At 43.6% G+C, this 26,005-nt stretch overlaps 1 protein-coding gene and 1 long non-coding RNA gene across 7 annotated transcripts in view; one reads left to right on the top strand and one right to left on the bottom strand.

The window, feature by feature from the left end:
* The window catches only part of HIPK1 (homeodomain interacting protein kinase 1), a 46,580-nt gene extending 34,859 nt beyond the window's left edge, over nucleotides 1-11,721 (bottom strand). Inside the window, exons 1-3 of one of the 6 annotated variants that reach the window (XM_054691826.1) lie at nucleotides 11,259-11,362; nucleotides 10,632-10,809; nucleotides 667-1,744 (exon numbers count right to left, since the gene is read on the bottom strand). In XM_054691826.1, the coding sequence (XP_054547801.1) occupies nucleotides 667-1,742 (1,076 nt within the window). In that variant the 5' untranslated portion in view covers nucleotides 1,743-1,744; nucleotides 10,632-10,809; nucleotides 11,259-11,362. Of the gene's footprint in view, nucleotides 1-666; nucleotides 1,745-10,631; nucleotides 10,810-11,258; nucleotides 11,376-11,658 lie in introns of those variants that run through there. The other 5 variants (XM_037501130.2, XM_037501129.1, XM_037501131.2 and 2 more) reach the window with 5 other exon arrangements.
* Nucleotides 11,722-11,921: 200 nt separating this feature from the next.
* On the top strand, nucleotides 11,922-17,582 carry LOC119237122 (uncharacterized). The gene is made up of 3 exons (XR_005123195.2): nucleotides 11,922-12,370; nucleotides 12,791-12,908; nucleotides 16,815-17,582. It is a non-coding gene; the product is annotated as an uncharacterized LOC119237122 (long non-coding RNA).
* Nucleotides 17,583-26,005: the final 8,423 nt, after the last annotated feature.

The following is a 26,005-nucleotide window of genomic DNA, read 5'->3' as shown; positions in this document are numbered from 1 at the left end:
GTTAGCCATGTTAGAAGCAACTATCTGAAAAAAATAAATCACTAAAGTGTAAGGTACCTGAATCAAGGCCATTCAAGGATAGCCAAACAAGTTCATAACAATTAGGCTGAAAATACTATGGAGAATGCTGAAACAGGAAGAGACCTTGGCAATCATCTAATCTAATTTTCACTATTACACAAGAAAGAAAATGTAAAAGAATAAAATATTACTAGAGTTAAACCTGCGGTTATTTCCAAGGCAACTTACCTGCCAAGATATGAACAGAATGGGGTGGGGGAGGTTGTGGGGAGGAGACATATACCCAAATGCATCACAAATAAGAACATATCTTTAAAATGGGGCAATTACATATAATAGGACTAAAGAAAGAACCAGATGCTAGTACGATTCAACTAGCATCAGAGCGAACTGATTTTTTTCCAGAACTTAATAACCTTCAGAATCAGAGTGAATTAATTTTTTTAGTGTTAAAGAAAATTCTGAAACAAGGCAATGGTACATCTAGAAATGCCACACACATGGAAGGAACTTAAAATACATCATCTGATTTCTAGCTTGAAATCTGTAAATAAATGAATTGTTACATGTAGCTCTATAGAGTGCATGTTAAATATAAGAACAGTTCTCTAGTCTAAGAGATGCTTTTCAGCATCCATCACTTGCCTGTAGTAACGTGACTGTAAGTAGGTTGAGCACACAGCCTTGGAAACGTGACTGGCAGAACCAAAGTCAATGACCTTCACTCGGTAGGGCTGGCGTACCGGGTCAACCAGCATTATGTTTTCAGGCTTAAGGTCGGCGTGGATCAGACCAAGGCTCTTAAGCTTCATCAGGGCTGTGGCCACCTGCTGCAAGATGGGTCTGATATACTTGAGTGGCAGTGGGCTAAATTTGTTCTGTTTCAGAAAGTCATATAAGTTCTGCTCCAGCATCTCAAACACAAGGCAGGTGTGATTCTTGTGCTGAAAGCACTCGTAAGAACGGACAAAATTATACTCATCAGCATTTTCACTGCTGAGGCGGGAGAGGATGCTCACTTCGATCTGCCCTTGCCTGGCATAAGAGGGGTGGTTCTTCAGGATTTTAATGGCCACGATCTCCTTGGTGCTCCGCTTCCAGCACTTAGCCACTTGCCCAAACGTCCCCCGGCCTAGGAACTCCAAGACTTCATAGCTGTTGGTCATAGAGCAAAGGATCTCATGCTGGACCAGCTGGTAATCCCCTTCCCCGCTGGAACTGCTACTCTTGGTGGTCACAGTGGTGGTCGTGGCAGCAGCACCCACCACAGTCCTGTTTTGCAGCATGAGAGGGGGATGTTCTTCTATGATCTGCACGCTACCGTTGCTGTCGACTTCCTCACTTTTTCTTTTCAATCCACATTTTTGATATGGCTCAAGCAAAGAAACGTTGCTTCTGTGAGTCAGGGTCTGGCTGCTTTGGAAGGTGGATGTAGCCGCACTGGCAGAGCTGTCAGCGGCTGTTACAACAATATGCTCCACTGCAGGAGCCGGGAGGAGGAGGCCCTGGTCGTAAGCAGGGAGGTTGAAATTTGCTACCTGGTGAGAGGAGTTGGCTTGTCCTTGTGTGGCTGGAAGGGTTTTGCTGTGAGTATAGTATTTGTCGTTGCTGCTCTGTCCTGAAACATCCCAGCCAGAGGGCTCTATTTTCAGTTTCTTTGCACTGCAGAAGGCACTCGACGACACTGATGGGGGGGAAAACACCTGCAGCTGTGATGCCATACCTACATGCAGAGAAGGGAAGAATTAGACCCTCAATTTTACATACCCCTCTATTAGTACCTAAGAAAACTTTTAGTTTAGAAAAACCACAAGCAAACACTTATCTGGCTATGGTTTTATTTTGTACATTTCCAAAACATGTTCCCTTTTTTGGCCTAATTACACAACCTTAAACACTCTTTGAGGCCTAGCAACAACAGGGCTGTGATTATCTATGATGGTTTATAAAATAATAACAGTAGTATTAACTCAGATGACTGCTCACTCACTATGTGCCAAATCTAAGCACTTCGCCTATATTACTCATTTAATTTTCATCACAACCCTTTGAAATGAATACCATTATTTCCATTTTATAGATGCAGGAACTAAGGCACAGAGAGGTTTAAGTAATTTACCCAAAATAACAAAGCTATGAAGTGGCAGTATTGGAATTCAGAGGCAAGCTCTTTGGCGCCTGCAGTCATTTCACAGTTGTCTTCATTCTCGCCCTGATTAACTTTTTAATCAATTATTTAAATTTAGACATAGATGGCATGCTTATAAAAATCACAATGAACCAAGTTTGGGCAGGGCATTCAATATTGCTAAGTAACAGGTCCAAAAAGATAACAACAGGGTACAAACCACATGGCAAATCTAGCAGATGAAATTTAACACAAATAGACTCCTACTTAGGTCCAAAATATGAATAGCACAAAGCAGAAGGACAAGTGATACAGCATTTACCAACACACACACACACACACACATATACACACACACACGGTTGTCAGAAGTCATGATGCATTTTTGCTTGAAAAACAGAGAAAATATGCCTTGACTTTTCCAACAACCCTATCCTATACATGTGTGTTTGTGTATGTATGTGCATACAGCATACATAAGAGAAAAATGATATAATAGTGTTCCCCTCATCAAAACCTAATTCAATCTTAATCTACATTCATCGAAATAGTGTCCAAAATATGGTGGAAAAGTGAATGTTAGCCACTCTGCTCAGATCATACAGGAAACAGTGTTCAGTTCTGCCACTACACTGTAAGAGCATCATTAATAAACTGACCAGAGAAAAAACAATCAGGATGATGCAAAACTGAGAGGCTCGTCTAAAGAACTTCAGGACATTATCCTTAGAAACACACAGGTAAAGGAAGTGAGAACAGCCCAGCCTTCATCCCTGAATGCAGACAAAGATACCTGGAGCTCAAAAAGCCCAAAGACTAATCCCAAAGCTATCACTTTCAGAATTAAATGCAAACACAACACAGCACACAATTCATTTCATATTTATTTTCTCTGCTCTCAACCATACAACCCTCAGATACTTTGGGGTTCTTACTAGCTTATCCTTATTTTGCTTCACCACTTTCCCCCTTTATAATAACTACTTCCCAGGATTAGTCACCTGCAAAGATCCTCAAGTCTCCATCGCTAACCCAGACTTCTCTTTCTTGACCTCAAAATCCTGATATCCAATTGCCCCCTCCATACTGCAACTTGGATATCTTACACCACAAGTTCAACATGTGCAAAATGAAACATAAGAACGTCCATCCCACCCTCAGTACCCCCAGATTTCTCTCTTAATTATGAGATGGCACATATTTTTACCCAATACTTCAAGCCAAACTTCAGGGAGGCAATGAGTCTCAGTTTATGCATCTATAAAATAGTGATAGTAATACCTGTCTCATGGGGTTCTGAGTACTAAATGATTTAATACACCTAAAGTGCTTGAAACTCATTTAAATCCTGACTTGTGGGCATCCCCTGGTGGCACAGCGGTTGAGCGCTGGGCGGCAAAGCTGCCCGCAACCTTTGCAGTGCCGGTTAGATCCCCGGCCGCCAGTGAGGGTCCCACATGGCGTACAGACCTCTCTTGCCGTGCCCGCTGCTCCCCTCAGCAGTGTATTTCATTGGTCTGCCTGTTCTATTCCCCGCTCTGGCTCTGGTGAATTCTCTCACCCTCCTGCGCGTCTGACTGTACCCAGTGCTTGTATAAATAAATAAATCTTTAAAAATCAATCAATCAATCAATCAATCAATCCTGACTTGTATAAGATACTGTAAGGTATAAGATAAAGATACCCTCCCTTCTTCCCTCATATTTTATCAATTCTAGCTTCTAAGTATATTTCAAATCAGCTACTTTGCTTTATCCTTATTGGAATCATCTAGTTCAAACTGTTAGTAGCCTCCAAACTAATCTCGAATGCACTCAGGGGATCTTATCTTTATACAAGTCAGATGACTGTTCTCTTTCTTAACCCACCTCACCTCCTTTCTCCCCCTCTGTGACTTCCCACTGCTTTTGGAATAAAGTCCAAAATCTTCAGTGGGTCTAAAAAAGGTCTCCAAAATTCTGGTTGCTGTCTTTCAAAAATCTTCCCATCTGACTCCTCCATTCCAGCCAAACGGCCCTTTTTCAGTTCTTGGTAGGATGCTCCGTTTTCTTTCACCTCTGGGCCCTCTAATATATTGAAGACTTTCTGCTGGAAAACTGTTTCCTGACAGACACAAACATACGCTCACACAAGCACTCTCCCATAGACATCACCACTATCACTGCCACCCCCCACCACTCACTCCTCACAACACCCTGTTCTTCCCTTACAACTTGAAATTATTTAATGCTAGGGTGTAAGTTCGATGAGGCAACTTCCATATCTGCCCTGTTCTTTCCTTGTGTAACTAGAACTGACCGCAGGCTCTTGTAATATACAAGCTCAGTATCTGTGGGATGATTTGGCCCCTGCCAGTCAACCTCATATATACATCCTCCCTCATAGATACATATCAAACAGCAAGGTTTTCAAATGCCTGACTTTGTTTAGTTGTTTAATATCTCTCCCTTATCTGTATGGTCTTTGAGATATGGGGGCAGTCTCCACTCCAATACACACTGTCTAATTCTACTTGTTATAAAAGAACAAACATATAACTAGAAAGGAAGGAAGCATGACAAAGGATGTTACAAAACATAAAAAAAAAAAGCAATGTGTACATTTCTTTGTGCTTGAATGCAACTAAAAACCATCTGCACTGGACTAGACAGCTGGAACAAAAACATTCTCAGCCTTCAATTTCCAAAATGTGGTCTGGATTTATTTTAAACAAGAGTTTCTATAATTTACATGAACCATGAAAGAATAAAGTGTAAGTTTAAAACTAAAGTCAGTACAATTCAACTCTAAGCCTTCAAATTTACAAATCATTTTGTTCTACCTATATCAATGACATAACATCAAGCTATAATAAAAGAAAAATCTGAAACCAAGTAGTGCCTTTACAAAATTTACCTGTGAAAGTATATGCAAAGGTATTTCTAGTCCTCATAAAATTGAGACAAATTCTGAAAAATGAAAAAATTAAATTTGTTTCCCATGGCGCAACCTACCAATTTTAACAATCATCAAAAAATACGAACACAATGTTAATGCACCTAAACTTATTTAGTGCGAGAACATGAATTTAAAAAAATGCTGGCAGTAGCTCTACGTCTAATAATATGGGATCTTAAAGTAGTAATAATGAAGTCATGACATTTAATACTTGATGACTTCAAATCTTAACATTGAGCACTGCAAAAACACACATATGAAGAAATTTTTCAGGAAGTTTAAGTGAACAAATGACTGTAACTCTTTCTCAGTAAGACAAACTTTAGTCCACCATAGGGAAGAACCCATAATGTCACCAGGACTGAGACCCGTGCTGACCTCAACCAAGTCAAGGTTCGCTGAAGATACAGAATCAAAATTGCCTACAACACCCGAGACTCTTGTTTGGATAGCACTCTGAAATTCAGCTAAGAAGAGTCCTTTTCAGGTACAAGATAAAGATACTATGTTCCACAAAATTTGCAAATGAAAGGCAATATTCTTCCTAGGCTGAGACCTCTCAAAAATATGGAACAGAATTAGTATCTGTGGAAAACTTACTATGTAGCAGACTGTTAAACAAATTACAAATATTTTCAAATCACAGGAGAATAGCTACCAATAAATAAATGTTACTTCTGACTTCCTGAAAGTGTTGCACCTCTTGACTCCAAGCAATAAACTAGTCTTTTCATTTCAAAGCTGACTTTCCAAGGACTTAAACAAAAAAAAAAAATGACAACATTGATCACTGCATTAATTGCCAATGAGAATAGGCAAAAGGCAACTGGTAATTGTACCGGTAGATAATAAAGAAAATTGGGTCTTGCTATAGAATCCAAGGCTTTCCAAAAACAAAGTAACAGAATTCCCATTTGTTTTCTATTTAATGGGTGCTCCCCGCCCCCGCCCCCCCCCCATTTATGGGCACCCCAGGTAGATAATCTTACTACAAAGAATTCAAATATTACAATATGAATCTAATAGTTGGGTATGACAAGCAAGATAATCACTTTTCAATATTTTGCCCAATGTCATCATTTCCTCCCTGACAGATCATAAATTCCTGCTGCTTTCACTTACTGTCATCACTGCCTCTGCGATACAATTTAACAAATGCTGACCTAAATAGCCTAAAGTCAGTTGTGTATATTGATTTCTTCCTTCAGCACTTGTCCTCAATTCATATGTACCCAGATGTACCTATCCTCCAGCACGCCGACACATAGAGAATATTCATAATCATTAAAGCAGGTAAATAACAACACATTTTCTGCAAAAATAAAGCAAGACCAAGCCTGGGAAGAAGACTGTCACCTGAACATCAAATGCGTCTCTGCTGTACCCATGGTTCTCCACCCTAACTGCACAATTCCGGACGATTTACTTCAACAGCCTAACTTCCCCAAATTGTCCTCTCAAGCATCCCCTTTCAGACTGCTGCTTCCAATTCATTCTTCAACTTACAACTGAAGTTTTTTGTTTTGTTTTGTTTTTAGTGCTTATTTGCACCCCCCTGCTTAAAACCCAAGCACAAAGTACAAAAGCACTAATGTGGATTGCCAGGCCTTATAAGATCTGGACCCTGATTATTTTTATAGCCTAAGCTCATCTACCCTTTCCCCCAGGCACTCTCTCTTCCAGAAGTACTAAATTTCCGTGGGTTTCTAGAGCAGGCCTTGGTTTCTCCTGCCTCGTTCCTTCACACATAACGCTCCCTTTCTGCACTTCATTTTCCCCTTTCGCCTTCTCCTGTGCTAACTTCTACTCCATGTCTCTGCTGAAAGCTCACTTTTCCAGTATGGCAGAGCTGCTGGTTTGGCTCCAAATCTACTCTCCCTTTATCCAGGCAAATGGCTTGACTGTCTATACCAGTCCCTCCCTCTAGTGGAAAGTGACGTGTGAAGTCTGGCGCAATCCTTCCCTTTCCACCAGCAGAAACTCAGAGACCCAGCTTTCACCGAGACGCCACCGCCCAATGGATGGCAGAGCCACAAGATGGAAAGAACAAGGGTCCCTGAACACGGAGAACAGAGTCACCTGCCCTCCAGGGATGCCCACCGCAACCTGGAACATTTACTTCAGGCTGCTACGTGAGAGAAAAACTATTTTCCTTCAGCTACATTATTATTTTGTCAGCCTTATACTGACAAACTTACTCAGGAAGTCTTCCCCAGACCTATACTTCACACTAGGTTAGGTTTCCTAGTAAAGACTCCCATAGCATCCTCTACTATTTAGCACTTACCACACTTGTACTTACTTATTTCATTTATGTATTTAACAAACATATATTGGTCATCTAACATATATTTGTTAGGCACTATTTTAGACATTAGGGTAAAAGTGCTATTCAAGATGGACAAGATCCCTTATTTCCTTGTGTTTACTGTCTATTGGGGAAACACACGCATGCACACACCAAGAAATAGCACTTAATGATAAATACTATGATGAAAACAAAAATGCTAAGAGAGCCAGAGGGAAGGAGAGAGATACCACAGATTTGGTAGTGAATAAAAAGCCTTGTAAGGAGGGAGCAAGTAAGCTGAGAAGTAATTGGCAAGAAGGAGTCCATCCAGTGAAAATGAACCTTTAACGCAAAGCTACATTCTCCGGGTATTTGAAACAAAGTACAGAAGGGCTCAAGTGAGGAAACAGTATAAGCAGGACTCCAGAGGAAGCCAGGCAAGATCACACACTGACTGATGAACCACTTTGGGATCTATTCTAAGTTGCCTTCCCTTATAAACTACAAGTTCAAGACCAGAGGAGGATCACCAGCAGCGACTGCAGTGGCTAGCATACATTATGTCCCAAATGTTTGCTAAAATAAATGACCATAAAGATATCAAATAATTTCTCCATATATACATGGAAGGGGATTTTAAAAGTCTTTTGGACTAAATTAGAACAATAATCACAGGAAGAGATAAAAATTTGCCTTATCTACAAGAGAATATATGTATTAGTTTTCCAAGTAATGTGATACATTAGAAAATAAGCTTGATACTTTTTGAGTCAAAGTTCCCATCCCCTTTCTACAGTACTTCCTTCATGTGAAACAAGCCAGGTCCCCAACTGGTATGCAAAAATAGGGTATGGAACAATTGGTGTTAGCCCACAAAGGAGTAACTCTTTAATTCCATGTAATTTCCGATCATAAATTTTCTAATATTTTCGTAAACTGGCTGAAGGGTGCTTTCTTTCTAGACAGAATATTTTGTTCTAAATTTTAGCAGCTCACGTAAGGTTTTCTAGAAATGGCAAATCTGTAATAACAGAGCAAAAGGAAAGGAGGGACTTTGGGGGGGGGAAAGGAACCATCTTAGTATGTCTGCAGGACAGTCTACAAGCCTGTAAAGTTTAGAATAAAGAAACACTTACCTCAAGGCGTTTCTAGCACAAGGAAAATGTCAAACTAAAACAGAGATCAGTAGGAAACATAATCACTAAGAGGATCCAGTTTAGATTAGCCAGCAAATGCCTAAGAAAAAAGGACTTAAATAAAGTAACAATAATTTAGAAGGTGGAAGAAGTTCTTTCAGATGGATCAGACGACTTCTGCCAGTATGATCGGGGATGTGGAAAAATTAAGAACGGTTCAGAGAAAAAGAGATGTATTTTACTAGAGCAGAAAACACTGACAAAAAAAAAAAATTTCAGGGGATCTCATAACTAAAATCCCCTAATTCCAAGATGAGGAAAAAGGAGACCCAAGAAAGCCAAACAAGTTTTACATAAAGCTGATGAGCGGCAACGCTGGCAAAGAGCTCAGGTCTTCTGATTCTTTCATTAAGCACTCTGGGAAAGCACTGTACTAGGTGTCTTTAAAGATTCCAAAAGAAATACACATAAGTTTCTCTTCTTTAAAGAGCTGAGAATGTTGCTTAAGTGATATGACACACACACACACACACACACAAGAAAGCAAAAAGAAAACATAAAAACAGATGCAAATTAGTTTTAAGTGCCAAATTATGATCTAAAAAATACATGAGGCATTTAGGAAGCTGAGCTAACAACTAAAAGGGAAATTAAAAACAAAAACAGGGACCCAAAATCACATCAGTGATTGTAGAAATGGTGCTTGAATGACTACGATGCTGCTGATGTCTTCAGAAAGGCATGACATATCCGGGAAGAGTGGGGAGGAATTAATGACTCTAAGAAAAAAACTTTAAAAGATATACTGACCTGAATAACCACGAAAATGAAAATAAAAGGGCAGATCAGGAAGCTCATGTTTGCAAAATTACTTTGAATTACAAAAGGACCGGTTACAATACCTAACAACAAGTTGCACAAGTTCCAAGCACAAGAAGTTTACATGGTAGGTTTGGTTCATTGATTTCTACCAACACAACCACTGACTGAGCTGTACTTACAAAAACAAAGCCACAGAATGAAAGAATTCTATTTTCCAGCCAATTGTGAACTTTGAACCTATCTTTTTTTTTTTCTTTCAGGAGTGCTGGTTGGTTTTAAACCTCAAGTTACCAATCAACTACATGAAACTCCAGTGTCCAAAGATAGGATAAACTATTCTGAAAATACCCTCCGCACAAGTTCTACTTGCCAACCAGAGTCAGTATATTTACAAGATCTCACTCACCACTTTACCCCTCAGATGCTTTCCTGACTTGGCTGCCTCCAGTTCCAACCGCAAGTACTTTACCAAAATATCCTCAAGTCAGGAACAGTATCTTAAAGTCAATGATATCCTTCATCATCCCATCGTGCCAGAATCCTAACACAGCTCCCTGAGATAATTACATGTAAAGACCCCAAATCTCCAGCTGAATAACAACTATTTGGGAAAATGACTTGTTAGTAGAATTTTAAATGCCTTACCAAAAGCTTCAGATTCACACATGGAAAAAAAAAAAAAAAGCTGGTGCTGATTTGCATTCTCTATGATGATCCTCATCATAATATAATTAAAAAACCCTACAGACCAGGAATTAAAAATAGCTTCACACAAACAAGAGCAAAATTGTAGGTTTTGCTGAGGGCATCAGCCACTTAATTTAAACCCCACTCGATCAGGAGCAGGACCGCTGCTGTAGTCATCAGAGTTACCAGGAAACAAGATAACGAAGACATTGGGCAGAGAGGACTGTAGAGTCGAAACGAATATTTTGATGCAATTACTGAAAACGCCCGATGTGTCACTCCGAAAAAGCACCTAGGGCTGCCTCAAAATGAGTTCTATGTACAACTGAGTCAGTGGTTGAAGCGGAGAAAACACTCTGGAGCCTGGGTTGTTTTTTCCCCTTCTCCCCACCCCCCTCCCCTGGCCCCCACCTAAACAGGAAAGAACACGCGCCCAGCATAAACACAGGCCACAGCTCGGTTTGTCACCACAACAAACTGGAGGTTAGACAGGCGCTCCTGGAGACGGAGCTAGCTCGGGTCGGGGCTGCTGGGCCCCCAAGTGGCCCCTCTCCCCCCCAAAACAGTGAACGGCATGGGCCTTACCCACGAGTTGTGGTTGTTTCCTCACCTTTTTTTTCTTTTCCTTTTTTCTTTTTTTTTTTTTTTTTTTTAATTTAACGAAAGCTTTGGGAAAGTGGCGACAGCAAAAGTTTCCCTTTGGGCCAGACCTCTAGCTCTGCCTCGCACAGACAGACTTTAGGTGGGCTGGTCCCGCGGAGGCTCCACCATCATTACAAATTACCAACCTGACGATTAAAAAGCATTAGTGGAGGGCGCAGGACGGCTTCCACACCCACCCCGCACGCTCCCCCTTTCCAGACACCGCTTCCTGGCCCCCCCAAAACACACACACACACACACACACACAGAGGCGCACCCCGGGAACCAGCCCGACCCCGGGGCGGCCCCGGCGGGGCGCGGAGACCCTGTCATTTGAGGACAGCACCACGCCCAGGCGGGAAGTGGCAGGAGACGGGGGGAGCTTCCCCGAAAACAGCCCCGAGCGCCCCGCTCTTGTGGGGTCGCGACCCCCCTGGCGCCGCGAGCGGCCGGGGCGCAGGACCGGGCGCCGGGCCCCGGGCGGGGACCCGCCGGCGGAGGCGCCCCCCGCAGGCCGGCGCCCTGGGAGCCCGCGGCCAGCCCGGCCCCGCCTCGGGGGCGCAGGGAGGTCGCCCCCCGCCCCGCCCGCACTCACCGCCGGTGTGTCGGGGGCTCAGCCGCGAGCTGGGGCTGCCGAGAGGAGGCGGCGGAGGAGACGAGATCCGGGGCCCCACCGCCGGGTCATCATACCCCCCGCGCGAGCCGGCCCGGGCCCCGGCCCCCGCCCCCCGGAGCCGCCCCGCGCCCGTCCCGCGGGGGGAGCCCCCTCAGCCTCCCGCCCGCGCCGCCCCCGGCCCCAGGCCGCCGCCGCCGCCGCCTCGGCCCCGCGCGCTCCCGCCTCGGCCTCCCGCTGCCGTCCGGGGCCACCGCCGGGCCCCTCACTCCGCAGCCGCCGTTGTCGCCAGGCCCGACGAGCCGAGCGCCGAGCGGCCGCCCCCATCCGCCCGGCCCCGCCTCGCAGGAACTGCTCGCCCGCCCCGCGCCATGACACCTACTGAGGCGGAAGTGCGGCGCGCGCGGCGGTCAGCGCGACTGCATGGTGCCGGGGGGAGGGGTGGGCGCGGGAGTGGGGCGCGGGGGGCCGCCGTGGGGAGCCAGGGTGGGGCGGGTGCCGCGGGGGGTGGGCCGCCCCGTCCTCAAGGCCGACTCCGCGGAGATTTTAAGGTGCTGGTGGCGGGGGGTCCAGCTGTAAGGTGTTACCCTGCCAGTGTGACATCACCGCCCAGTGTGACACCCGCCCCCGCAGAGGCCGCGCCGGGCCGCGCCGCGCCGGGCTGAGCCGCGAAGCCCCACGCGGGGCAGGATCCCCGCCGTTTACGCTTTGATTCATTGACGTCTGGAGGGACCTCCGTGTGCGGGATCTGTTGGTCCCCAAGACTCTAGCCCAGAGACCCCGAGAGGGCTCTGCTGCCGCCGCCTGGGAAGCCTGTGATTGTGTTTGCAAGTGAGAAGCTAGGCGTGCTCTGAACCCAGCTCCTGAGAACCAGCGATGAGCAAATGCTGCCGTCATTTTCTTGCCTTTTCCAGCTGATAGTAAGGCTGGGTAATCAAGAATGTCTTGTGCACACAACTTCTGGGAAAGTGGATACGGCGTGGAAACTAGGGTATCCTAATAGGCAGTTGCTATCTCGCACTGTCAAGAAGGTCAAGAGGTTGTGTAGACCGTCGGATGTACCTCCCACCGCGTAAAATGTTCTGATTTCTAAAGTGAGAGGTGTTTTTAAGATGACAGTAGTATAATCTGTTTTTTCCAGGCCGCAAGTACTATGATCAGCCCTAGAAAGTGACCGTCCCGCACCCTGGGTATTTGCATGTACTCTTTGAGGAGGACCACAGATGTGGCTAAGATAGGACTCTGCTACCTAGTTATATTTTTCAGATCTTGCTTCGTTTTACATGCTTGACCTCTTTGGTGATCCTCTTTGGATCACCATCTCCTCACCAATAAAAGATCATTTTTGTGAAGATGTGCTGAAGTGGTTATATTACCTTTGGGTTTCTCTCCTGACTCAACAGCATTGGGAGCAGTTTTGTTTTATTGGGAACAGGAAAGTTTATTTCCCTAGAGGACAAGGGTTAACAAAAGTGTTCAGTCCCACAGGGCAGTTTTGTTCCTTATTTTCACAGAAACTTAGAGAACATAAAGTCCTACATTGGACTGACCTGGAAAACATCAAGACAAAGAGAGTGGGTGAACATGCCTGCCTGGGGAGCCAGGAAAAACAGCAGAAGCTGATCTCTAAAGGTAAAACAGATCCTGTTCAAAAAGACTGCTTTAAACACACTTAACTGCATATCATGCTTTGGTTCAGCCCAACTTGATGTCTTGCTTCTAAACAACTCTTTTTCCAAGTCCCTTTTCTCTTTTCAAAATGTTTCAAAATTCTCCTTAAGGGAGCTGTTCCTGATTGACCCCCACTTTATTCTAATTGTTCAGTTCTATGTCGTCGTCTGACTACTTAATTTACTTCTTTATAAGTTATTTATTTATAGTTGTTGATCTCTGTATTTTCACTTTTCTTAGATCATTTTCTTGGTCTCTCACTACATAGAAATCATCATTAAATATAGTATTTTCCCCTCTCTGGTATCGTTCTTCCATCCAACAAATTGCTTGTGTGCATGCTCTATACCAGGCACTCTCCTAGACACTAAATCAGATGCAGGATGAATAAGACAGATAGTTTGCTGTCTAGATGGGGGGGAAATGCATGGAGTTATGTATGATGAGACTTTAATGATGGAATCAGGGAAGACTTTCAAAGATGGTATTTGAGCATTGTATGGTCAGAGAAGTTTCCAAGTTTCGTGTACCTGAAGTTCATGTGTCCATTCTTCAAATATCTGTTGAGAATCTTCTGTGTACCAGACACTATGTTGGAAATTAAAGATACAAAGAAGGACCCCCCTGGTGGCGCAAAGGATTAACACGCAACCTATGAAGCTATCCGCAGCCACTGCAGCATGAGTTCGATTCCCAGCTAGAGAGCTGCCCACATGGCACAGCACACCTCTCCTGACTCTCCCACTGCTCCCTTCAGCAGTGTACTTCAGTCAATCTGCCTGTTCTGCTCCCCACTCTGTCTCTGGTGACTCCTCTCATCCCCCTCACCCTCTCACCTCTGGCCTGTACCACAGTTCTTGTATGCATAAATAAATAAATCTTTTAAAAAAATAAAGATACAAAGATGAAAAAACAGGATCCATTCCCTGAGGGAGCTTTTAGTGCAGCAGAGAGGCTGCAGAATATGGAATTAGTAAAGTAGGTTGAGTCAGATTTTGAAAAGCAATGAAGAACTATTAGAGATTTAATCAGACAGGTAATGTGAAGGAATCTGTGCTTTAAAGAGAGAACTCGTGGCAGTGAGGGCGATAACTGAGCAAAGTGGATGAAGACTAGAAACAGCCTAATAAGAGAACTTGGAAGAGGCTTTGATCAAGTAGGGGAACATGAGAGAAGGTGAACAGTTTCTTCCCGGACAACTCAGGGCAGCCAGAGAGGGAGACAGAGCAGTCGCAAATCCTGTATGATACCCCTTCCGGGTCTAGAGCCTACGTTCAGTGTTGCAGGCAAAAGGCACTTGCTCAGAAGCTTCAGTGCTTAAGGCCTAGAAGCTGAATCAACAAGCTAGGCAAACTATAGAAGTGGTGAAGCCAAGGGGCTAGAAAGAAAAGGAGAATTCAAGTAGAAGCCAACATATTGGAAAACCATGAGTGAAGATCTAAAATCAAGTCATAGAAAATCCCTTTTAAAATCTAATAACATCCTTCTTACCATTTTCTCCCCATCCAGTATGTACAAGACCCAGCTTACAGTCATATTTTGCACTTGATTGTCATGTCTCTAGTCTCCTTTAAAACAGTTCCTTAGCTCTTTAATATTTTGAAGAATATAGGCCATATTTTTAATAATTGAATATGATTATTAACCTGTTATAACAGGTGTTTGGTTTGTTTGTCTCCTGTTTATTCATGACTAGATTCAGGTTATCCATCCCTGGCCAGAATGCTACATTAATGATCTACTTTCCCAGGATATCATACCCAAAGGCAGATGAAGTCTCTGTTCCTCATTGGGTGACAATTTTAATCACTTTGACCAGGGGTCTAATTTCTCCACTGTATATTTACTATTTTTTCCTTGTAATAATAAAGAATCTGTGGAAAGAAACCTTAGATCATGCAAATATTCTGCTTCCCATTAAACATGCTCCCACAGATTTAATATCCATCAATGATTCTTGCCTATACCACGTCTCCCTTATCTCTTATTACTTAATTAACCATGAAGTTGTTTGTTCCTTAATGATACAGACTCATGGACTACTGTGTTTTTCAATGGTTTATAATTCCTTACTGTCCTTAATGATTTTGGTGCTAAAATTGCCCACATTTAGCCTGCAGTGGCCTTTTCAAGCTCCTTTGTTTTTGTTTTTTAACATGTCTCCATGCTTTGAACTGATCTTGTCCTTCAAGACCAGCCCTAGAATCAGTCATTTCTCTGAGTCCTAGTTCCTTTTATAGTGAATTGTATTAGAAAACAGATTTGGGCTCTAAGTCCACATTGATGTCTTATAGGATGCTTGTGACCTTGGGTGTGAATGTCAACCCTAGTGGACAGTTTCTGCATTGCAAGAATGAGGTACCTTCCAAAGCTCATTTATGGTGGATTTTTCCCTTCCAAGGCTCATTTATGGTGGTGGTAGCAAAGGGGAATGTGGCAGGCATTGTTCATTGACTGTTCAATGAATAGTTAGGGTTAACCACCCCTGTGTACCAAACAACCCCCATAGCTCAGTGACTTAACACAATTAAGTTTTATTGCTTGCTCATAGCATCAGTCTATTTCAGGTAACGATTTCAGGTAACTTTGCAGTACTAGGGGTTAGAGGGTTACTCAGCTCCATGAAGTCCTTCAGGGATACAGGCACCTTCCAACCAGAGTCTTGTGTCTTCTCCATTCTTTGCTTGGATTTCTCTATTGGATTCTTTGCCTCTGTCCAGAAAAAAAGGACTAGAAAATATGGATGATTGTGTGGGAAGTTTTTATAGGCCAGGCCTGGAGGTAACAAACACATACACCCACTCTGCACACATTACTTTGTTGGGAACTCAGCAACTGGATGCTGCTAGCTCCAGAGAGGCTAGAGGATGATGCAATCTAGCTATGTGCCCAGGAGATTTGATTTCAAAATAATTAAGTCAGTCTCTCTCATACTTATTCAAAAGTCATTTCCTGTATTATTTCTTCCTTATTAATATAATACCAGTTTTATTCAGATAAGAAGGAGGATTCTTTGGTTCCAAGAACTGTAAGGTCTTTCTTCCAAATCAGGGAATAAATTACAATTGATCTAAACCAATCCTATTGATCCCATTTCTTTATTTTTTTAAAGAAACTGTTTATTTTCCATCAACCTTATTTTCATTTTCTGTAGAAGAGTCTGTTGAAGAATAGCCCATGCCTCTTTGCCAATGATAGGTCTAGGGATGGACAGAAGACTTAGTTCTGATTACTGAAATATGAAAAGTCTGCTTAAAGGCTCCTGGAAATTTTTTCTCGATATATAAAAAAACACCTTGAGAAGTAGAAATTCTTTTACTCTTGCCTCTGTCTTCTTTCTGAAACAAAGAAATGAATATACAAGGCCTGGCCTTCTTGTGACCACAAATGCAACAGCATAGATAAAGACAAAAAGGGGTCTCCCTGGTAGCCCAAGGGTTAAGTCTCAGCACTACCAAGCTATTGCCAGCCACTGTAGCATGAGTTTGACCCTTGGCCAGGGAACTGACCCACATGGTGCATCAGACCTCTCCTGTCTCTCCTGCTGCTCCCCTCCAGTGTATTTCAGTCAATCTGCCTGTTCTTCTCCCCACTCTGTCTCTGGGAAATCCTCTCACACACCCCCACCCCATACCTCTGGCCTACACCCCAGTTCTTGCGTGCATGCATAAATAAAATATATCTTTTAAAAAAAAAAAAAGACACACAGTCACATGCTGAGTACAGCAGAGGACACGGATAGAAAGAGTGTGTCTTTGATGACGTGCCTGAACTCAGAGAACCTGAAACTGCCCACTTCTGGACTTTAAGTAAATAAATATTCTTAGGTTTAAAGCTACTGTTAAGACATTTTTCTGTTATTTGCAGCCACAACCAGTCTTGACTGAAACAGGAGAGAATGAAGAGGTTTCCTGGCAGAAGATACTCATGTGTAGTGTCCAGAGGTTCTGAGATAAAAAGGAGAATAGGGTTGAAGAGTGCTAGTGGACTTGGCATTAGAAGGGCCACTGTTGATCTTGGTGAGAGCAATTTGAATGGCAGAGTGGTGGCAGAAGTGATGTGTTTCCTACATAGGATTTTTCATAGTATGAGCGGTGACTGGCAAACTGGGAAGTGTGGTTTGGTTTGCCTGGATAACGGAATCTGTTCTGGTCAGTTCTCATGTTCAACTCTCTGCAACCAAAGAAGCTGCCTGGGTCTGTGCCATCCTCTTCAGCTACTTCTAAGGAGCCATGATCTGAGTGACTGACTGCTCTGTCACTCCTCACAGGAATAAGTTGTTCTTGCCCCTTAAATGGTTTCATGAATGACAAATCTAACATGCATGGTTGGGATTAGAATAGGACTTTTTTCCCCCATTTCTTCCAAGATTTAGTGACTGTAATAAATATCAGGTACTGAGTTGGCCAGAACAAAAAGATGAATTAAGCACATTCCCTGTCCTCAAGGGTCTCAAAAGCTAAGTTAAAGAGATGAATTAGGAATAATGATCACAAGTCTGTGAGGTTGGCCTTCACACCATATAACAAGCGCTGAGCAACCTAAGACAACTGTCTGGTGGTTACTATGGAAGCCTCTAGGTGTCTCAATTGACCGAGTAGGAATGTAAAGAAGATGGTACTGGACCAACAGTGAGATGCTTTTTGTTTTTGTTTTTTTTAAGATTTATTTTATTTATACAAGAACTGGGGTATAGGCCAGAGGCACGGGAGGGTGAGAGAATTCACTAGAGACAGAGTGGGGAGCAGAACAGGGGAGCAGATGACCAAAAACACAGCGGGCAAGACAGGAGAGGTCTGCCGCGCCATGTGGGTATCTCCCTGGCCGGCAGGGAATCGAACCCACACTGCAGAGGCTGCAGATAGCTTCATAGAGCGGCACTCAACCCGCTGCGTCATGGGGAGGCCCCTGCTTTTCGTTTTTAGTAATTCAATTTTTCATGCATAATATGAACAAAATAAATACAGATATCGCCTACTTCCTGAAAGTCCACATTATGCCAATTGGCTTTCATGAAAGGCCTACCTCAGTATTTGCTTGTGCTCACTGAAAGAAATCCAAAGAGGATTTTTGCTTTTACAACAAAAGGTGAAAGGTAAAACTCACTTGTTCAGCATTTGTTTTACAGCAGCCATTCTAGAGGCAGCCAATCCAAACAGCCGAAGTGACCCCAGTAACCTCTTCCCCTCCCCAACACCCCCACCCCCACACTATTTTACACAGGCCGTGTATTTATGTCCCTTCCTTCCTTCCTTTCTTCCTTCCTTCCTTCTTTCATTTAGGGAAAGAAAAAGTTTATTGAGGAGAAAAGGAACAGAAATAAAGTGGGACTCCCAGGTTGGTGGAACCAGGCCAGGGAGGGGCACAGGAGCCATTTTTGCTTTAACTGTATGTTAATTTTTTAAGTGTTTTTTGGTTTTTTTTTTTACTATATGTTGATTTTTTTTTTAAAAGTGTGATTTGATTATTTGGGGGATCTGGGAAAGCTGGAAGTTTTTTAACATAAATCAATAGTAATTGCTTCTTCACTTTCTGCCATTTCACCTATTTGTGGATAGGCTCTATTTGTGGATAGCAGGATTCTGCCATTTCGCCTTCCGAAGGTTCCATAGGAAGGCTCTATTTGTGGATAGCAGGAAGAACCTGTTTGCCCTTATATTATCACACATGAGGGACATGAGCTCTTAAGAATGACACGTACTTCCTGGGGAAAACTGGTTCTGAGTCGATGCTAAGCTGCCAGAGAGCTGTGAGATTGTACATAAACGCAGGAAGGAGATGAGTTTATAGAACTGAGAAGCAAAGAGTCCGTGTATGTTAGGAGCACTCCCAGGAAAATCAGCCAAGTGAGTCCTCCCCTTTTCCTGGCAAAGGCTCCTCCTCTGTGTTGTGAACTGGCTTAGTCTCCTCACTGCCTCGCTCCTACCTGCTCCTCCCCACCAAAGCAGACCTGGCTGTTGGGCTGAACAGTGTGGTATGTGATTGTGGATGGAAATCTAACTTGCCTGCCCTCAAGTCCCACTCTTGCTAGTTTTGATTGTCGCATCAGAATAGGACAGTTTGGGGACTGGGTCCCAGCAGAAATGATGACTTTGGTGGGATGAGAGTTTGAAGAAAGGCCATGCCTGTAAAAGTAAATACACAATTAAAAAAAAAAAAAAAAGAAGACCCAATTCAGGCTGAATTTGGCAATGCTTTGTTGTCCAAAGATCAGGACTAATATTTTCCATTAAATCTTACAGTTAAAACTTCATAATAATTGAAATAAAAGCATAAGTATTCTCTGATAAATGAAATATTTTTACTGAAGTGTCCTAGTCTCTCAGGAAATGTAACCTCTAACCCCAAGGCCTGTGTTGACTCCAAAGCAAGTAAAACATGTTTTTTCCTCTCAAGTACATAGTTATAAAACATGCCTGTTAGGGAATAGTGTTAATTCATAAAATATTCCAGTTATTTGTATTGTAAATAAACACTTATTTTATTCTTCTTCATTTCCCCAAATATGTGTTTCTATATAATATGTGTGGATACACACCCACACCCCCACACCCCCACACACATGCACACACAGTTATATATATAATATATACATTTTTGTGAAAGTTTTGGTGGAAGAAAATTATACCTTTCTCCCTGCAGCTGCTTGTGTGAAAGCGGTAACCAACAGAATTGTACCCAAACACATACAGAGCCCTTTCTTCCCAAAATCCCGATTCAGTTCACCAGTATTTCTCATCACTGCAAGAGCCTGCTAAGTAGCATTCCTGTTTTCGTTTTGGTCCCATCATCCACCTATTTCTTTTTAGACTATACATCAGGTCAACTTATTCCCCCACTTTGAAGAACTCCAATAGCTTCCTATTCCATTAAAACTAAAACTCAAACTTCTTGGGCCTCCCTGGTGACGCAAAGGGTTAAGTACAGCATTATGAAGCAATACACAGCCACTGCAGCACTAGTTTGATTCCCAGTCGGCCAGGGAGCAACCCACATGGTGCAGCAGACCTCTCCTTTCTCACCCACAGCTCCCCTCAGCAGTGTACCTCGATCAGTCTCTGGTGAATCCTCTCTCCGCCCCCGACCCCGCATCTCCGGCCTGTACCCCAGCTCTTGTATGCATAAATAAATAAATCTTTTTAAAAAATTAAAAAAAAAAACCCCAAATTTCTTACTGTAACCTACAAGTCACTTCTGAGACAACATGTGCTTCCCTCTCTGAGCTCACGTCTACCTCATCTTCCCCCAACACATGATCTTCCTGATGTTCTTTGGGCACAGAGCTTATTCCCAGTGGGCTACACCAATGGCACCCCTAATCTTTACCTGGCTGGCTCCTTTCGTCTCATCTTCAGTGTCAGTTCCAGAGAGACACCTTCCTAGACTGTATCTAGCTGCTCCCCATCCCCAATATCCAGTTTTATCTTCCCCTTAGCACTGTGTGTGTTTATGTGTAGTGTATATGTCCTTTGGAATATAAGTTCCAAGTGGGCAGGACATTTTTTGTCTTGTTATTGATTATTTTATATCCCTAATGTCTAGAACACATGCTTTGCACTTGGTGGGTATTGAATAAATATTTGGTGGATGAACAATTAAATAAATCAGTTTATGGACACTAGTTTCTCATAATTGCAAGATATAGAGATTATATTTATAAAGGGTCTGCCAAACTAAGCTTCAGTAGTTCAGTCCTGGGGAGCTAAGAGCTCTACTTTATTTCCTGATTGAGAGAAATAGTATTTATTGAGGGAGGATTCCCTAAAGGATGTGCAATCCATCATTCCTTCAGATTTATTCATTGACTCATTCTAGCAAAGATTATTATTAAAAACCTATTTTGTATTCTGGACAGTGGGGATGCAACAGTGAGCAAAACAGACTAAAAAAAAAAAAAGTCCTGGAGTTCACATTCTAGTACAGTGAGACACAAGCTAACCTCAATAAATAAATGATATTCTGTGTAATACAAAGTAAAACTCAAAATCAACAAGCAACTATAAACCAGAGACACATTACGGGGTGGGGGAGGTGTGGGGAGAGGAAGGATTAGGGTCAAAATAAGGGGGGATGCAATTGTATGGGGAATATAACCAAAATGAAAATCCATACATTGTGCAAATATGAAAAATGATGTAAGAATTATATATAATAAAATATTTTTTAAAAAGTGGTCAGAGGGCCTTGCTGGTGGTACAGGGGTTAAAATCTCAGTGCAATCAAGCTATCACCAGCCACTGCAACATGAGTTCAATCCCAGCCAGGGAGCTGACCCACATGCGCAGCAGACCTCTCCTATCTTGCCTGCTGCTCCCCTCAGCAGTGTATTTCAGTAGATCTGCCTGTTCTGCTCCCCACTCTGTCTCTGGTGAATCCTCTCACCCCCCCCCACATCTCTGGGTTACACCCCCATTCTTGTATGCATAAATAAATAAAAATAAATCTTTTGGAAAAAAAAAGTGGTAAGAGCCCCATGGAGAAAAATTAAGGAAGGGCAGGTGGTGGTTGCAATTTTACATAAGATAAACAAGAATAGCGTCACTGGGCAAGAACTTGAAGGAAGTGGGGAAGCCAGGTGGGTATCTAGGTGAAAATCTCTGTGTTTACTGGGTACATTGCAGTAACTGCAAGAGGGCCAGTGTCCCCGGAGGATAGAAAACGAGGTGTGAGAGATGGCGGGAGGTTGTGTGAGTAAGGCAGACCACTATAAGAGCTTGGGTTTTTCCTCAAAGTGAGCTGGAAAGTCACTGGAGGATTTGAGCTGAGAAGTAAAATGATCTATGTACTGCCTGCTGTGGGGATTACACAATATATTAGGAGACCGGAGGGGTCAATGTTGGGAGCAAAGAGGACATATAAGAGGTTATTGTCATAACTTAGACAAGAGACAAAGGTTGCTTGGATAAAAGTAAGAGAGGTGAAGATGGTGAAAGGACAATTTGAAGTATGTTTCAAGGTGGAGTTAACAGGATTTATTGGTATACAATAGTGTAGGTGGGAGGGGAAAGCCATGAAAGAGAGAAGAGGAAACCAAGCCTACTAGAAAAACAGAAGAGGATTGCTCAGTGGTAAGGAAGCCATTTGGATGTATGATAATGATGTATGAGATCATGAATCTAAAATGAAGCCAGTCAACTGGTTGGATTTCACCAGTGTCCCAGCTGCTCCAGCGCTGGCAATGTGTAGATAGATAGTATGATTTATCCAGATTGGAGTTTTCAAGGCAAGTATCTACATGAGAAGACAGCAAGGGAGTGATATTAAACTGATGAATCACAGGATTCAACCGGGTCAATGTGGGAAGAGAAGCTTGGAGAGGGTTTATGAATAGTAAACTACCAGCACTGGAGATACTTGAGCAAATAACCTGGAGAAATGAAGGTTCAGCATTGAGATTTCAGATGCGTAATTTCTGGCAAAGACAGGATGGTGAGGTACAGGGAAATAAGATCTCTGGACAGGAGAAGAAGGAAACCGAGAAGCCAGAATACTGAAGTCGTTCAGAAGGAAGACAGTGTTCTACAGGAGCAGAAAACTAAATCAGTGACTCAGTCTTGCTAAATGAAGAGGGGGAGAGGATGCTGTAGCTGGTGGCAGACACTTCAAAAGGAGAGATTTTCCCAGGAAAGAATGGTTAATAATCAAATTAAAAATAGAAAAAAAAAATAGGCCCAAGATGGAGTCCCTCAGGTTGGGCCTCCATCCAGACTTAATTCCTACTGCAGTTTCAACCTCTCCCAAAAGTGTTATCCTATGTCTTCAATCTGGAGTTTCCCAACCAGCAAGAGCAGGTCATCTGCATGATAAGACCCCTCTACTTTCCCCTGACAGGTGACTTTACCTGAAAAAGAATCTTTTATTTTGCTAATAACCTTGTTTCACCCTCTTTCTATCTACAAATAACCTCCATTTTGTGTCTCCCTTGCAGTATCTGGATGAGATGCTGCCTGGTTCATGAATCATTTAATAAAGCCAATCAGATCACTAAATTTGTGAATTTTATTTTTTAACAGTATTATGGGTCAGCAAAGAGAATAAAGGGATTTTAATTCCACCTCTTTACCATGAGGGGTTGGGGGAGAGAAATGGCCTCTGCTTGAGAGTGTTGAGAGATCCAAGCACTCAGAGGCGAGCCCATTGTCACCTTAGGAAAGAAAGGTGAAAGGGACTTTCAGAACAGATGCAGAGAACGTAAGAGGAGTTTGCTGAGCGCAGAGCAGGAGGCTGGAGAGCCCAGAGAGACAAGGTTGGGAAGGCTAAGTATTAGCCCTGGATTTCTGACAGCGCTGAGGTCTCTTCTGCTGCCACCTCAGGGGAAGGGCTGGTTGAGCAGACCTGTCCCTTCGGTCCAAGAGAGTCCCCTCAAGGTAGGGCAGCCTGGTACCCGTAGTGCTCAGGCATCTCCCTAGGCTTTCATAATGTGAGAGTTGGAGGTCGTTTAAGTTTTGAATAAGCAGTGAGGCACAGAAGAGGGCCTGGACTGAGGAGGTGACAAGTAATGTTGAGGATGCCAGAGGCTGAACTATGTAGTGACACCAGCTATGTGGTTCATTTCTCCAGGGTAGGAGTTGACAAGAAGTCAGGGACTGATCCGGGCTTGATTTGTAGAGCTGGTATGAAAGGAGGACCCAGAACCAGATCAAGTGCAGTGTCTGGCCCTTTGTCTCCGCACAATGGAATGTCCTGGACTGTCAGCCCAGGTGCTCTGCTCTGCACACATCTTTGGACTCCCTGGGCCTGTGACCTGCCACTTGTTCTTCTGTTGTGCTTTGAGCTTGCCCTTAGGATTTTACAGTTAAAACTGCTCAGCATTTGAGCTTGCTGTGATTTGATCCTATTCTCTTTTTTTCCATCTGGACACAGGTATCCTTGGCTGCTTCAGCTAACCATCCTTCTGGCAAGACCTGACTCCAGGAACCTCCCTACCAAGAAATGTCTTCATTAACCAATCTCTCAACAGACTTTTCTAGACCTGCAAGACAGGCTTAGCCAATGGCACTGTGTAGGGCATGCACCAGGAATGTCAACCACTCACTCTCCCATTGTTACAGGGCAGGGAGGGGGCAGCCCAGACCCCGCAAATCTGCCTATTCTAAATGGGTTCTGCCATCTGACGCATCAACACAAAACATATGAGACTTTAATGGGAAGGAACTTTAATGCAACTAGGAAACAAAACAGAAAAGGCAAAGAATCTAGTTTCTAAATCAAGCACCCAAAGTTACTGGTCCCCTCGTGGGTAAAACTCCATCCAAATGGGACTGGCCCAGAGCAAGGCCCCAAAGCCTGCCACAAGTCTAAAGCACCTTCCAGTGGGGACCCACAGAAAAGGGTCAGAAACAACCAGACAAGCCTGGAAGGAAAAGAGCAAAATCAACATCAAGATAAAAGCTGCCATTGTCACTTCCACGGGTCTCACCCACATCTGTGTCACCCAGTCCACGACCAAAAGGCAAGCGCAGTTTCTTCACGTGTCTCTCGGCTCCATGCGCCTCCTCCAGGTCTCCTTTTGGCTCCATCCTGCTTCCTTCCTTCTCAGTCTCCTCTGCAGCTTCTTCTCTCCCTGCTCAGCTCCACCCTCCATTTGGGTGGGGCAGGGAACCCGGAACCTCCCCCTTTCCTGGGGACCACCCTGTTACACCATAACTACAATTGAAGGCATGGCAGGGAGGATAAAGTAAAAATATGTTTTTCAATGTACTGGATGTTTTGTGAGGCACTTAGGTCACTTTGTCCTCGAAACCCTATGAGGTCGACATTATTCTTCTCACACTACAGATGAGAAAACTGATATGTCAAAAATCAAAGTAACTTGCTTAAGAGTGTGCAGAAAGCTAATCAGTGCAAGGGTGATTGCTCCCAGACTGTCCATCCTGAAAACCTGTGTCTCTTCCATTATGGCTGTTGTGCAGGTAGGAGATCCTGGGGACAGGTGAGTTGCTAGCTTGGGCCTTGATACCTGTGCTAAGTAGTTTGAGTTCCTAAAGGTTTATGAGTAGAGGAAATGTTTTCTTAGTAAGAAATAATTAAGGGCCTCCCCTGGTGGCGCAGCGGTTGAACGCTGGGTTGCGAAGCTGCCCGCAGCCTCTGCAGCGCCGGTTCAATCCCCGGCCACGGGGTGATGGTCTCACATGGTGCGCAGACCTCTCCTGCTGCCCGCTGCTCCCCTCAGCAGTGTATTTTGCCGGTCTGCCTCTTCTGCTACCTGCTCTGGCTCTGGTGAATCCTCTCACCCTCCCACGCTTCTGACTGTACCCAGTGCTTGTATAAATAAATAAGCCTTTAAAAAAAAAGATAATTAAAAAGGTTTTTTTTTTTTTTGCTTCCATTGAGAGTGAAATTAGCAAGCAGATTGTGAAAGCCTAGAAGATGGATGGGAATTGAAAGCAATTTAGCTGATGGAGATGTTTTCCTTCCTGAAGGTCAGTTTTTTCCAAACTTTACATCCCTGACTCCCTAGGAATCTGGTCTCGCCCTCATGCTTTGTTTCTCCAGAGACTGACTAGTAGGATAAGTGAGCTTGGTCCAATTTTCATGTTTCTCAAAGCACACCTTTTAGTGAGCACATCCATTGTGGAACTGTAGCACTGAGAACACACTCTTCAGCCTCCACTTCCCAAAACTACTGTAAATTGAAGGGAGGAGTCAGAGCTAATAGGATGGCTGAATAAATAGCATTTTACTTTATTTTTTTTAAAGATTTATTTATTTATGCACACAAGATCTGGGGTACAGGCCAGAGATGTGTGTGTGTGTGTGTGTGAGAGAGAGAGAGAGAGAGAGAGAGAGGATTCACCAGAGACAGAGTGGGGAACAGAACAGGCAGACTGACTGATGTACACTGCTGAAGGGAGCAGCGAGCGAGACAGGAGAGGTCTGCTGCGCCATGTGGGTTTCTCCCTGGCTGGCGGAGGATCAAACTTGTGCTGCAGAGGCTGCGGATTGCTTCATAGTGCTGTGCTTAACCCCTTGTGCCACCAGGGAGGCCCCTACAATAGCATTTTAAATATTGAATATTGTAAGGGAAACAGTAACCCAGGGCTGGCCACAAATTTTGT

This window comes from Talpa occidentalis, unplaced genomic scaffold, assembly GCF_014898055.3.
Source record: "Talpa occidentalis isolate TD23 unplaced genomic scaffold, MPIMG_talOcc4v2.1 talOcc4.9, whole genome shotgun sequence".
Classification (NCBI taxonomy): Eukaryota; Metazoa; Chordata; class Mammalia; order Eulipotyphla; family Talpidae; genus Talpa; species Talpa occidentalis.
Note: the sequence above shows the minus strand (reverse complement) of the source record. Positions and strands in the feature narration are given on the sequence as shown.